Source organism: Triturus cristatus, chromosome 12 (genome assembly GCF_964204655.1).
Source record: "Triturus cristatus chromosome 12, aTriCri1.1, whole genome shotgun sequence".
Lineage (NCBI taxonomy): Eukaryota > Metazoa > Chordata > Amphibia > Caudata > Salamandridae > Triturus > Triturus cristatus.
Window position 1 is genome coordinate 611,957,600 of NC_140595.1, and position 15,519 is coordinate 611,973,118.

The 15,519-nt window shown below is 49.9% G+C and overlaps 1 protein-coding gene across 4 annotated transcripts in view; it reads left to right on the plus strand.

The window, feature by feature from the left end:
* The window catches only part of FANCA (FA complementation group A), a 1,007,136-nt gene that overhangs the window by 583,694 nt on the left and 407,923 nt on the right, over positions 1-15,519 (plus strand). For all 4 annotated transcript variants that reach the window (XM_085637706.1, XM_085637704.1, XM_085637705.1 and 1 more), the window contains exon 32: positions 13,292-13,476. In XM_085637706.1, coding sequence (XP_085493832.1) covers positions 13,292-13,476 — 185 coding nt within the window. The remainder of the gene's footprint in view (positions 1-13,291; positions 13,477-15,519) is intronic.

Here is a 15,519-nt window from a genome sequence, read left to right on the forward strand (position 1 = left end):
TGAATCATCCCTTTTAGGGTCCTGTTGAATCTCTCAACAAGCCCATTGCATTGTGGGTGATAGGGTGTGGTGAACTTGTAGTTGACACCACATTCCTTCCACATAGCAGTCAGATATCCCGACATGAAGTTTGCACCTCTGTCTGAGACGACCTCCTTAGGGAAGCCCACTCTGGAGAACACTCCAAGTAGGGCCCGTGCCACCACAGGTGCCGTAGTGGTCCTAAGGGGAATAGCTTCAGGATACCTGGTGGCGTGGTCCACCACCACCAGTATAAACTTGTGCCCTGATGCTGTCTGGGGTTCCATTGGTCCGACAATGTCGATCCCCACTCGTTCAAAGGGTACCCCCACCACTGGTAGTGGTATGAGGGGGGCCTTTGTCGTGCCACCTGACTTACCACTGGCTTGGCAAGTGACACAGGAGCGGCAAAACTCCTTCGTATCTTCGGACATGTGGGGCCAGTGAAAGTGTGGAACAATTCTGTCCCAAGTCTTATTCTGGCCTAAGTGACCTGCAAGGGGAATCTCGTGGGCCAAGGTGAGAAGGAAACCTCTCAGAGACAAGGGGATGACCAGCCTCCTGGTCGCACCAGGTTTGGGGTCTCTTGCCTCAGAGTACAGGAGTCCATCGTCCCAGTACACTTTGTGGGTACCTGTGGCGTTCCCTGCAGCCTCAGCAGCGGCCTGCTGTCTGAGGGGTTCAAGTGAGGGGCAGTCTAACTGTGCCTTCCCCAGGTCTTCCCGGGAGGGTCCCCCTGAGCCCAGAAACTCAACCTGACCAGGTTCAAGCTCTTGCGGCTCAGTTTCCCTCAGTTCTTTAAGGTCAGCCTCCTCGGAGACTTGATCCACGACCTGGGGCAAGGGGGAAGGCGAAGCCTTACCCTTACTGCTCCTTTTCTTGGAAGGTGTCTGGTCCGTTCTTCCAGGATCCAGCACCTGTTCAGTGGGGCATCTTTTGGCCTGTGACCTGGTCACAGCAAGGACATGTGCTGGCAAACCTAACATTTCCATGTGAGTCCTCTGCTCCACTTCTGACCATTGTGACGTTTCCAAATCATTGCCCAACAGACATTCTACGGGGAGGTCTGAACTAACCACAACCTTTTTCGGGCCACTTACCCCTCCCCAGGAGAAATCAACAACTGCCATACTGTGATTGGTAGTGACGTTGCTGGCATTGGTCACTAGGTAACTGGTACCTAGCATGATCTGTCCAGGGTCCACGAAGTTAGGCGTCACCATGGTGACACTGGCACACGTGTCCCTGTAGGCCTGAGCCACTCTTCCATTTATCAAAGGTGTCTGCCTGTATTTGCCCAAAGTATTGGGACTGGCATCAGGGGACATATCCATATCCCCTGTACAGACAAGGACGGCCTGAGTGAGCGTGCCGACTAAGTCGTCACTCCCCTCGGTTCCCAAGGTTAACCCAACTAATGCCTTGGGAGGCGCACTACCACTGCTGACTGTACTAGGGGGCGCAGGTGCCTTAGGGGCTGCAGTGGTAGGAGTTTGCCCTCCTTTCTTGGTGCACTCACTAAACCAGTGAGTCTTACTTTTACAGTATTGGCACCACCTTTTTGACTGGCCTTCTTGAGTCTTCTTCTTCTGTGAAGCCTGACCCCCACCCTCTTTGGTTTGTTGGGGACCTGTCGAAGACTTCTGGTCATTTTGTTCGTTCTTGTTACCCTTTTGGTCTGCTTTCTTCTGACCACCCTGGTTCTGATTCTGGTTCTGCTTGACCCTTGTTCTGACCCATCTGTCTGCCTTCTTTCCCAATTCTTGGGGAGAGGTCAGATCCGAGTCGACAAGGTGCTGATGCAACAATTGGTTCTGACAGTTGTTTAAAATCTGTTCTCGCATGATAAGATTGTACAATCCTGTGTAATCAGTAACCTTGCTACCCAGCAACCAGCCTTCCAAAGCCTTAGTGGCACAATCGACAAAGTCAGCCCAATCCTGAGACTGAATTTTCTGGGTGTCCCGGAACAGCACCCGGTACTGTTCCGTGGTTAAGCCGAACCCATCAATCAGTGTGTTCTTCAGGACTTGGTAGTTGTTAGCATCCTCAGCTCTTGTAGTGAGGAGCTTGTCCCTTCCTTTACCTTCAAAGGAAAGCCACAGTATAGCTGCCCACTGACTTGGGGGGACGCACTGGACAGTGCAGGCCCTCTCCAAGGCAGTTATCCACTTGTGGATGTCGTCCCCTTGTTTAAAGGGGGGCACTATTTTACTCAGGTGTCTAGTGTCTATACCCCTGTCTTTCTCTCTATTGAGAATGCTGCCACCAGTGGGATCTAACCCACTTAATTTCTGCTCTCGGGCTAAGGCAAGTCTTTCTTTGGCGAGGGCAAGTTCTTCCCGCTCGATCCTCAGATTGACCTCCCGCATCTTCGCTTCATGCTCCCTCCTCTGAGGGGAAGTCATTCCTCTCTGAGAAGGTGCCTGAGAGACATGTGTATGAACCGATCTGCCAGAGCCTCTGGAGAGAGACCTAGCTCGTCCGTTCCCAAGGTTAAGCCTGCTTGAGCGTGGGCCCGGGGCTCCCCCAGTTCCGTTCTCATGCCTGCTTAAGTTGGTCCTTGTAAGCCTGCCGACTACCACTGGACCTTTGTCTGCCTCGTCTCCCGATAACTCGTCCTCATCCTCCTCCTCTGTGTGGAGGTCGAGGTCTGGGTCACCGAGGGTTCCCTCTAAGGGCGGCATGTTCCCATCTGCACTGGGGGGACCTGTGTTAGAGGACCTCCTAGCATCGTACGCCTCTAAGAGACCTATCAGAATTGCGATGGTAGGGTTAGAACCCTGGTTTAGCTTCCTGGAGGCACACAGTTGTCGCATCTCCTTGAAGCTAAGAGTTGCATATCGTGACACGACCTGTGGAGGGTCACTGACCACTAAGGGAGTCCCTGCAGACTCTCCGTGGACCGACATGCTTTTCTAGTGAGGTGTAAGTGTTGCACCTACCTACACTATGGGTTTACCTACTGATCCCTTGCTAAGAGTTGTAGTCAGGGTGTGCTAAGCCCTGTTACACTACAACAGCCGGTTCAGTAGAACTCGGAGTATTCTAAGTTAAGTTATATGTACCTGGGTACTTATGTGATCTTTCACTGCGATATTCTTAGGATACGTGTGTGGTAAAACAACAGCAAGCTCAAATCCCAACCGCTGCTCACCAATGTGAGAAGTTGGCCTGATATGTAGTGCTCACTATTCTAGTGATCACTGTGTATCATTCCAAACGACCCTTATTGATGATTGGTTGTAAGTCAACCTTTTAGACCAGCTATCCTAGTAGCGTGGATACGAGCAGTCTTTAGGCTAAACTCTAGAGGGCGTGTTAAGCCAGCTGTTTACCATCACATATACCCCTTGAACACCAAGTGAAAGGACACCACACAAGTTGTTATGAAAATAAAAGGATATTTATTTATAACAAGACTACCCTGGCTCTTTATGAGTCAGGGAGCTAAGCACACTACAAAACTCTTAGGAAAATACTTCAGTTGCACAATTTACACAAATGCCCGAGGGGCACGAGAAACCATCTACACTAACAGTGAAATGCGAATGGTTAGAGTCTGGAGGTACTGATTCCGGAGTGATCCGATCAGTGGGACTAAACGAAAAAGGAACTGGACACTTGTAGAGCGAACCTGCGATGGAGCACCGAGGTGCTCGAGTTACCTAGCCCGGAGGCTGCGGCTGCGTGAAGTTCGGCAAGATGTCGGGAGTCCTCGTGTAGTCTCAGGAGCCTGAAAGAAGAAGTTGCTGGCAGGCGACCAGTGACGATGTTCGGAGCGATCCAAGCCTGGATCGGTGATGGAGGAAACCTGAAAGCAGAGGGGACTCAGTTCTCAACCGCTAGCCGGCGATCGTGTGGGTACCAGGAGGGTACCGGCTGGAGTCACCTCGACCAGGTGAGTGGGTGACGTCGGACTCGGCTGTTCCTCGGACCAGGAGGCGCGGCGGCGACCAGGATGGAGGGCGAGCTGTCCCACGAAGGTGTCTGCTGTCGATGATGCTGGGCCCAGGCAGGGGCAGCGGATCTTGGCAGTGGCAACCCAAGCGGGGGAGTCAAGATGGCGTCGGGAGTGGACCAGGAGGGTCCGTGGTACTCCTCTGTTGAAGGGGAGCAAGAGCCAGTCTGGAGCAACCAGACTAGTGATGAAACAATCGTGGTGCGTCGTGAAGAGGGCCACAAGCCGGTCGGCAAGTGGTCGAACAACGCGGTGAACAACAAGGAGCGGAAGGGCCCCCACGCAGATCTCGGGGATGCTGGGGAGGCAGACTTCGATGCTGGAGCTGCTCAGGGTTAGGGCTTCTCAAACCCTAGGTGCACTCACTCGAGGGTCCCTCGGTGGGCGTGCTAGATAAGCGTCGTGCAGGTTCTGAAGATAGCCGGTCCCGCAGGTCTCGTCACACCTACGACTCTCAGCTGGGCTGATGAGGTAGGTAAAAGGTCAGAGATGGCAGGGTACTCGGGTCTCGTCGAGCTGGGCAGTCTTGATCCGTAGGAGAGACTTACAGCAAACCGCAAGCGCTTAGATGGTGCCTGCTGGTGCAGGGTGGCTACTCCTTAGCCACAAGGGAGAGTCTTCAGAAATAGTCAAGAGTTCCTTTCGTGGAAAGTGGTTCGTGATTCGGAGTTATCCGATTATCTGATTATCCAATTTGGGAAGGGGACTCGCTCCTACCTTTATTCTAAGAAAAGGGGCTGGCCCGTGACTAGGTTCTACCTATGGGTGGAGCCAGGAGGGGGGTGGTTACACCCCTATCCTTTGTCCGGCTTCGCGCCAGCTCAGGGGCTGGTGTGCCCCCGAAACTGGTTTGAGCCGGGCTATGCACAGTGAGCACCGGGGTGCCACTGGCAATCACCTTCCTTTCAGCCCTGCCTACCTGGGATACACAAACCCTGTCTGGGACGGTGCTAACACCGCCCTCGACAGGAAACCCTTTGTCCAAGCTCCCTTTGCTGGAAGGTCCCCCAGCAGCAGGAGGTCAGACTTGTGTCTGGTGGCAGCATCCATTTTGTGATGCTGAGGCTTGAGTCAACTTTAACCGGGGTTCAAGGTTACTTCCATGTCGTGTCCCTCTAAAAGGGGGGAATGCTAACCCCGTCGCCGGGGCTGGCGAGGGGTTCGTATTCCCATTCGTATGACACCTTACTCGACATGTGTAGGTGATGCAATGCCAAAGTTAGCAAATAACCGCAAGGATTATAATGCATTAAAAGTAGTTGGCCCGCGTCACCATGGAACGGCTATTAGGACTTGGTTCCGCAAGCCGCCGACGGGCTCAGCTCGCGCCAGAGCACCGTCCCACATGATTCCCTGCACTCTGCCTTCAGGATTGATAAGGCCTGCTATAGGAGTGACTGATAGGAATCCATGTGTCCATTTTAGGGTTTAGGTGTAGGAATACTACACCTACAGCAACGGGTGATTACACCACGTGGCCCCAGCTGTCGTGCAGCCAGTTGTGTCAGATTTGGGCGGCCATTCCAGGGGTGGCATAATACATGCTTCAGCCCCTGGTAGGCCCTGGGTACACCGATGCCCTGGATACCTGTGGTATGCTGAGACAGGGACTGACAAGGTGGCCCAGTTCCAATTAGTGGATGCACCTAATGTACATGTGTGTTAATTTCGAGAGAGAACAGCTAGGCTGTGGGTCTGATTGGCAGGCCCACAGCCGGAGAAAGTCGTAAACCAATGAAGCAAAAGCAAAAAATCTGGGTGATCATAGGATTGCAGACCCTACTCTCCTACAGGGAGTACATTTCTTAATAACCTTGTTCAAGGGAGGGGGGCGCGAGTGTGCCAGCGGCAAGATGGCTGCACCTTAGTGTAGCCCTGCCAGCCGGGTGTACAAACCCGACCAAAACCCTTGAACCGGGACGCCATCGAAGCGGAAAAGCAGTGAATCCCGCATTCAAAGACTGCCCGGACTGACTAGCTCATAGAAATCCATGACATTCGACATATCAGAGGGCGGAGTGAGTTGCGAGCTGCAGGCTGTGAGGCAACATGGCAGCCACCTGAAAAGACCCGACCTGCAAAGTTCCGGAAGACGGAACTGGCTGCACAGGCGCCCGACACAAGCAGAAGGACTGGTGTACACCTGGCGGCACAGCCTGGGGTGAGCTGCCCTAACTGCCAATACATTTGGCCGCGACTGTATTGCATGGCGTGAATTGCGACGGCCGGGCAGCCTACACCAGGGGAGAGACGAGCGCCTGTGCAGCTCTGAAGTGACGCAGCTGTAGGAAAGAAACCGCGAACCCGCTCGGAGGTAAGAGGGGCTGGGAACGCCCATGGGACCTAGTGGCGAGACAGTAATAAAGGTCCGGTAGGGAGAAAAGCGGCCTAATGGCCTGTGGGCCATGAGCAGAGCGGACTGAGGTTGGGAAGTGCTAGCCCTGGTGAACTGTGCGGTGGGAGCTGACTGGTGGAGACTGGGAGAGCCCTGCCCCATAGCAGCAATACACTGCCAGAACGAATTATTGAACACTGAGCAGGGCCCGGGGCCTGGATTGCAGCGACCAGAGACTGTGCAGTGTGGGTTCTGGAGAAATGTGAAGGCTGGAGCTGCCCGTAGATATCAGGAGGGTTCGGCCTAGCGGCAGAAACCCAACAGGCATAGAAGGCGTAGTTCCTGGCCCGGGTAGATGCATTGGACCTGAGGCAAGATGGTGGTGAAAGCGCTCAGGACTCCCCGCTGGTAAGCACGAAATATAAAGCTGCACTTACGGTGCTAGACAGAGCAAACTGTACATTGTGGAGGTCCGGCACATAAAACGCTGTGCTGCTGGGAAACAAGTGCCTGGAAACACGATCCCACAAGTAATATGGGGAAAACTGACAAGCAGCAGGCACAGCTTACTTTTGAGACGCGGAAACCTTCCAGGGCACAACAGGATGCGCACTTGGATTCGGAGCTGGAGCCACAAGGGAAAGGCCCTACTGCACTGGAAGCGACGCTGTTGCCCATGCAAACTAGACTACAGTCAATTGACAGGAAAATTGACGCTTTAAACATACGCATGGACCATCTGGTGGCAAGGTTAGATAAACAAGGGGCCAGACTGGGAGAAGCTGAACAGTACATATCCAACACAGAGGATTGCTTGCAATCGGTTACCTCCAAGTGCCTCAACATGGAAAAGTGTTGGCGGTGATTCAGGCCAAGAATGAGGACTTGGAGGCGCGGCGCAATAACTTGTGAATTACTGGGCTGCCGGAAACGATGAACACGGGTAAGCTGGAGCTCTGCATCGAAACGATGCTCAAGGAGGTATTTGGGCCTGAACTCCTGTCTACAATCCTAATTGTCGAAAGAGCACACAGGTCACTTGCGCCGAAACCTACCCCTGGAGTACCTTCTACGACCGATTATAGCCAAACTGCTCAATTATCGGGATAGAGATGCGGTGCTACGTCTTGCAGGGGAAAAAAAGACCGTCAACTACAAAGGCAATGACACAGCGTTTTACCCGGACTACACCGCCTCGGTTCAGGCAGCGTGGCAGGAATTCCTGCCAGTGAAGAAAAAGCTACTAGCAGCACATCTACAGTATACAATGCTCTACCCTGCAAATCGAGGATGGGGTCAAGACAAAATTCTTCCAATCCCCCCAAAACAGCAATGGAGTATGTTCAGACAATAGCAAAGAATCGACGAGAACAAGCAGGCAAATCAGGAGAGGAGGCCTCAGATGGGGACTAGTCAAGTCAAATGAAAATTGGGGCGGACGGATGGGTGGTCTGAGTTGGGGGCGAGATACAGCTGCCTAAGGTAAACTGCAGAGAAGAAAAGCTACAGAGCCAGGTCAAGCGAAAGGTACTGTGCCACAAATGTGGGGGTCCGACATGGACATGGCATGTCACATATTCAATGCCTGCTTGATGGCACCATATAACTGTTAACAACTGGCCACCTCCCCCAACTATAGGGAGGGAATTTAGGCACTAGTGGCCCCCGGTGGGTGTACCCCTACAAAAGGTGTTGAAAGTTGATCTCTTTTTGTATGAGGGTTTGTTTCAAAGGGATGGTTTTAGCAAGTATGGGGTGCTGAAGTGGGTGGGAGGAGGGTCAATTGTTTGGGGTTTGGTGCGAATGCAGTACATGTCATGCAACGTGGCGCCTCTTGCACCACCCATCCGGGTTCGGGGGAAAGCTCCTAAAAATGGCAGGATCATTGATATGAAATGTCTTTACAACCCCAAGAAAATAAGGCAAGTGGTGGCATGCCTAGATCGGCACAATGTGCAAGTAGCACTCCTACAAGAAATGCATCTTACTAAGCACACTGATCAGAACGTTAGGAAGAAGTGGGCAGCTGTTAGAGTGGCCTTGTCATACTCCTCATACTCTAGGGGGATGCTGATACTAGTTAAGAAAGGGACCCCCTTCACTGTAACCGCCACTGAAATAGACAAAGAGGGTAGACTGCTCCTGATCCAAAGTTACCTGGGTGGATCAAAGGTATTACTTTGCGAACACCGATGGCCCTAATGTATAGGACCCTGCCTTTTATAATGAGATTTGGAGGCGTGTTGGGGGGGGGGGTTTCTTCCATCCATGGTTATATGGGTGGAGACCTAAATGTATAATTAGATTCTCAGCCGGATCGATCCGCTACAAAGACTTGGCATGGAAAACAATCAGCTGGTATTGTATGGAACTTTATGGAAACCAAGGGATTGGTGGATATATGGATGTTTCGAAATCCCAATGTAAGGGAGGGGACGTATATATCCTTGGTACATGGTCCTGATTGGACTATTGGCTGGTCTCAAGAGAGATGTGCGCATGGGTGGTGGAAGTATCACTAGAACACTATCGTACCATTCCCCTGTGCTACTCGAGCTGGAGGTTCCCACGCACAACAGACCCCCTTTTCAATGAAGGCTACAACCTATGTCATTGCTAGACCCTGTCTTTCGGTGCTCTATAGGTACTGCCATCACACATTTTTTTCAGGAGAATGAGGGATCGGTGCGGGATGCTGGGCTACTTTGGGAGGCCTTTAAAGTTACAATACGAGGGGAGTGCGTGGGAATGCAAGCAGGAGTTCTGAAATCATTATGGAATAAATTCCAAGATATAGTAGGTAAATTGCATACTATAGAACGACAATATGCACAGCGGCCATCAGGTGATATATTAGCGCAGAATATGGTTCTAATATCGGAACATGCCGAAATCGCTGAGCAAGAAGTGCGGCACAGGTCTAGAAGATGGGAGGCTAGGAGATATGGAGAGGGGGGAGGCCAGGGCACTTGCTCGCCTTTGAGCGCCTCTAATCAGGTGCACATAGTGGAAATTGTAGGCCACGACTCTTCTCACGATACACGACAACCGAAATCTTGGCAGATTATTCGGAGTACCACACCGAACTATATGGGCCCAAGCCAGAGGCACGGTATAGTGAAGTAGCCAGCTATCTGGACGATATAGCTCTAGGATGGCTATCCCTCGGCCAAAGCGGGTACCTAACACAGCTCATGACAGTGGAGGAGGTGAAGGATGCAATTTTATTACTGTCAAATGGGATAGGTGCAGGGGCGGATGGGTTAACTGGGGAATTTTATAAAGCGTACGCAGATCAACTAGCTTCGCAGCTGTTGAGCATGCATGAGGCAGCATACAAATCTGGTGCCCTACCACAAACTCTTCGGGAGGCCCTTATAATCACGCTCCCTAAACCAGACAAGAACCCTTGCCATTGCGACTCTTATAGACCTCTATCTTTGATAAATATTAACACCAAGATTCCGTCGAAAATGATTGCCACCCGTCTCCAACCTTTAGTGCCCATCTTGGTTCTCCCGCATCAGTCGGGATTTGTGGTGAAGAGATCTACGACTTATAACTTACGAACATTGGTTGCTGTGTTGAATCAGTTAAACCCGGATATAAATGCTGCGGCGGTAGTCGACGCTGCCAAAGCATTCAACTCCACACACTGGGGGTACATGTTCAGAGTCCTGTAGCGTTTAGGGATGCCGAGTGCATTTTTTAAATGGGTACCCCACAGCGAGGATTCGATAAACAACTTAATCTCGAAGGAGATAAAAATATGTAGGGGCTCTAGACAGGGGTGTCCCCTTTCTCTGATATTGTTCTTCCTGATTCTCGAGCCACTAGCTTGTAAAATTCGGCAGAGACATGCACCAGCTGCCCTAAGGTTCCGTCAGCGCCCTCTTGCTATCTCACTGTATGCAGATGACATGCTCTTGTATGTTAGAGAACCGGAGACCAATCTCGAGCCCGTAATACAGGAATATGTACAATTTGAGAGATACTCTGGGTTAAGGATTAATTGGGATAAATCTACAGAATTCCCCCTCACACAGTGTACTGCTCCCTTTGAACTGGGGTTCCCACTGGTGTGCACCGCTGACCTGATGAGGTACCTAGGTATCTGGGTGCATCGGGATCCCGAAGTTGTGATCCGTATGAACTATGGAAATGCCATATCAAAACTGACGGATCAGGTTGTGAGGTGGATCCATCTTCCACTGTCGCTGGCGGACCGTATTGCGATCCTGAAAATGACAGTACTTTCCAAGGTGTTGTATCTATTCGTAAATATTCCAATAACGCCTCCCATGGCTGTTCTTAGGTCTCTCAAAACATGCATGCTGACATTATTATGGGTGGGCAAACAGCCCAGATGTTGTTGGGACACACTGACCAAACCATATGAAAGGGGAAGATTTGGCACCCTGGATATGAAAGTATGTTACTTATGTGCACAGGCACAATTTGTGCATTATTGGCACTTCCTGTAACGTTGTATGCCACATCTGGCGGTAGAAACAGAAGATGCCCATCCATTCCCACTTACCGCTATGGTACTTTACAGTAGACCCGAAATCCCGAGAAAAGAGATTAACACATGGCTAGCACCTCCAGGGCGTGGAGCAAATTGTGCGACAGGGCGGGCAGAAAGTATATATATGCACCGGCCATCCCCCTGGCTGTGCACCCCCATATTTCAGTTACACATGACGCCAAAGCATTAGAAATCTTGGGCAAAGCTGGGGTAACCACGCTCAGGGAGATATACAAGGAATTGGAAGTTTGTGACATGGGATGCACTTACAGCGACCCAGCCAGAGACAGCGATGCTCAGGTTCATTTACATCAGGCTACTCTCAGCTGTGCGTGCAATATACCTTGAATTCCCCAGTGAACAGCAGACATTAAAAGCTCTACGAATGCTCCTGACTGCTACAGAGAAGAAGGGGTTGATAACCATATTATATAACACAACCTTACGGGAGAACCCGGCAGTCAGCTTGGCTGTCCTCAACAGATGGAATGGGGTCCTGGAAACGCCTTTGTTATGGGAGGACTGAGGGTACTGTTGTGCGATTACAGGAAGGCTCACAGAAAATAGTAATCTCCTAAAAATTCACTTCAAATTTGCTCTAAGTGTGTGACATGTGGTGAGGAGGTGGCCGACTTTCCGCACCTCTCTTGGAGCTGTAAGCTAGCTAGCGAATATTGGGGTTGGGTATTATGAGCTGTATCGCAGATGGTAATGAAGGAGGTGCAATGCACTCTGCAGATGTGTCTGTTGGTGCTTGTCAAATCACTAAAACCATGCAACCGTAGGTTGGTGGCTATTATTATGTTATTAGCTAAAAGGTTAGTAGTGATCAAGTGGGGTGGGAAACATGCATGTACAGTGAAGGGTTGGTTAAGGGATGTTGTATACTGCAGAGAACAATTGAAAAACTATGCAGAGGAATTGCCTGTTTCATCCAGACCTAAGGATATATGGGCCCCACTTACGACCTATCTATTGGAACACCCAGATATGATATAAATATTAACATAGGAGTTCGAAAGCCAGTATGGGTAGGCAAGAATGATGCACTGTTGTTGGGCGGGGGAGCGTGCTGTAACGATGTAATTGTCTATAGTTAAATGGCACTGTACTGCATGGGGTGAAACCTCCTGGAGGTTGTATTTGTATGTGATGGGTATTTTGGTTACTGACTCTGTATTTGCTACATGTGAAAATCTTAATAAAGAAATAAAAAAAAAACGTATGCAAGGGAACGAGAATGACAACAATGGCAATCGTAAGGATTTTTTTTTTTAACTTGGATGATGCTAATACTGCATGCAGCAAATTAATTCATGTTTTCTGCTTAGAAGGCATGCTTGGATGCGCATTTCAAGATTTTGTCTAGGGGTACAGCAGTATCTGCTAAATATGCCTTTAGAAGGGAACAGCTATTTGAGCAGCAGATGTACAAATTGTTTGAGAAGCTAAAGGACACAGAAGCAGCCAAGGCACGTAAAGGCAGTAGAGGCCATATTAAAGACACCCACAATGAAGTTGTCCAGCTACAGGGCAGAACAGTCTTTAAAGCATGAAAAAGCATCAACTCTTTACATTAATGTGGCATTTCCAAAAGTTAATTTTTAAGTGGCAATATGAGATAAAGCGCAAGAGGACAAAAGGTATGGAGGCTCCTCAACCATAAAACAGTATCTGTTCTATTACCCCCTGCCACCCACTCAAAACTTATCATTATACTACCTAGATTTGTACCCCCTCCCCAAGCCCCCTTGAACTACGTTGTTCAAGTGTTCGTTTATTTTTGCTTGGGTAATTGGTTAGTTGACGGGAAGACAGTTAAGAAATATACAACCCTTTGCAGTGCCATGTATCATTGTTACACACTCTGGATATATTAAACAGTGCTAGGAAATTCCACTTAAAACGCCATCTGGTGCAAAATTTCTTACATTCGGTTCTCAGTTTGGTGAAGGTCAAAGCTTATGGACAACAGTAAGAGTTGTGGCATTTCAGAAACGATTCCTCTTTAATCCAACATTACAATCTCAAATAGTGAGGAAGGCTATTGACATTGTTGCCAACCCTGACACTGGGCAGTGCTTTGGTCCCAAATTCACGATTTACAAATGTGCCTATTGCAGGATTGTTTGGCAAGCCGGTAGTATCAAGCTACTGGGGCCTGCAAGGATCTAGTGTTACCAGAGCAAAGCACAGGCTACATGGCTGTATCAGGACTGACATCATTGATGTGCTAGCAAACATATGTCGGAACTGACATTTCAGAGCCACCAAAGCAGTACAACATATAATTGTGTTGGAGCGAAGGGGTCTTACTTTTTACATGTTGCTGATCATATTCACAAACATGGTTCAAGGTGGTCATTGATTAAGTTATTTTTATTAAATATTAATACTTTTTTTAATCTGATGGACAGTCTCTGAACTGTTGCTTCCTCTCTTCCAGGAGATGGTCTTTGATCTAGAGCTAGTAAATAAGGTGGCCTCAGTTTCCAAGAGCTGTACGAGGTCCAAAGATCACCGTGGCCATTTCCTCTTCAAGGTTTTTCAAGAGAGGATAAAGGCCACTGGAGACAGCTGTGCTACAGGCGACCGTCTGCTCAGACAACAAGAATTGCTTATGCTAAGCAGGTAAGAGAGCTGATTACCTATGAGAAGCATGGTTTTATCAATTGTTTTCTGAAGTTGTCTGTCTTGTTTGTGAATTTAAAGCTGCTGTATGGTACCTCTTTTTTTATAATCAATTGTATTCATTTTTAACAAGGTAGAGAAAATAAACCAGCAGTAATCGAAAGCAACATGTTACAGCAGTTGTAAAAAATCCTCATGTTACATGTGAAAAAAAGGCACCAACAATGCATAGTCTCATTAAACCTCGCACACTGCTCACATTCCCTACGGCAGGGTGCTGCTATTCCACCTGCCCCAGACTTTGCGATGTTTCGCCGTGCACCCTCTGGCCTCATACAAGACTTATCTTGTGTGGCGCACCAGTCCACCCCGTGCGCTATTTCGTTATAGTGGGTGGGACGGGGTTTGACCAGCTAGCTGCAATATCCCTCTTGGCCACTACCATAGCTGTGTTTAGGAACGACTTGTCAGATCTTGAGCCATCTTGACCATCTGTAATTCCCAGGAGCCCATTTAGCGGATTATGGGGGACCTCCCAGCCCAGAACCTCTGAGAGTTCCTTTTCAATGGAGTCCCAATATCGTGCTATAGTGGGGCAGGACCACACCATATGGTAGAAGTCCGCTTGGTCCTGCTTGCAACGCTTAGATGATGCATTTAGTCTCAGACCTGCGCTTTGAAGGAGTTTTGGTGTTCGGTATGCAGCATGTAAGTGGTACAACTGGATCAGACAGAGTCTGGCTGAAGTAGTGACTGTTTTGGGTGCCATCAGAGCATCCCTCAGTCTTCCTCCTGAAGAGGCCCGATCCATCCCTCCCATCGGCTCCTAAGTTGATCTAATGTGTTTGGAGTGTTGTTTATTAGGGAGTGGTAAATATGGGAAATCCCTCCCCTTCCCAGGTCACCTGTCATGGTTTGCGCCTGGGGGGGACTGCACTCTGGTAGCGAGGTGCCATTTGAAATGTGGCTGTAGAGGGCATGGCGTAGCTCCAGATACTTATAAATTGAGAGGGGTGTAGGGAGTACAGGGTCTGCAAATCTTGAAAAGTGCGCATTTGGTCACCCGTCCATATGTCCCAAAGTTGCGAAATCCCAATAAGATCCCAGGTCTTGAATCCCTCTAAATTGCTGACCTCTCAAAGCCAGGTACCCTGCCAGAGCGGTGTGTAGCGGGTCAACTTATTTGACCATTGGGCGCAAGAAAGCGAGCTAGCCCAGGAGGACCGCCCAGGTCACCATGGGCATAGATCTGGGTATTGGACCCCCGTACCTCATTGCTTGGATCCTGGGTAGGTCCAAGCCAGCCAACTCTGTTCTGTATGCCAGGTCTGACCAGCCTCCATTGAACCAGTCATGCAATGTAAGTAGACGGGTTGCCAGACAATACAGGTATAAATTGGTCATGCCCATACCCCCCGTCAAAGGATGGGAATTCGGCATTGGGACAGGGCCAAGCGGGGTCTCCGCCCGCTCCAGAGGAATTTGGTGATCAGACTGTCCAGTTCGTTAAACCATGTCCACTGGAAATGGAATGGAGTGTTTTGAATTATGAACAGTAATCTGGGAAGTATCATCATTTTGAAGAGAGCAACTCTTACCAGTGGATTAAGTGGTAGTGTCTGCCATTTGTTGAGGTCATCCCGGGCTCTGTTCACCAGCGGGGTGATATTGAGTGTCCATTCGAGGTCAGGGAGGAGAGCCACCCAGATTCCCAGATATTTAAAGCATTGCCTTCTAATAGGTATTGTGGATTGCCAAGCAATACATTATTTTGAGATATGGAGAGGGACTAGGACGGACTTGGCGGGGTTTAGGTGTAGGCCGGAAGCTTGTCCAAAGGAGTGCGGAGCCCGAAGGCAGTGAGGGCCAGATTGGGCCGGCTCAGCCAGAAAGAGCAAGACATCGTCCGCGTATAAAGCAATTTTGCCCTCATCAGTGCCTGGCCATTCCCATACCCTGATTCAGTCGTCAGACCGCATGAGGCATGTGAGAGGCTCCATCGCCCGGGCGAAAAGGAGCGGAGAGAGGGGACAGCCCTGCCTC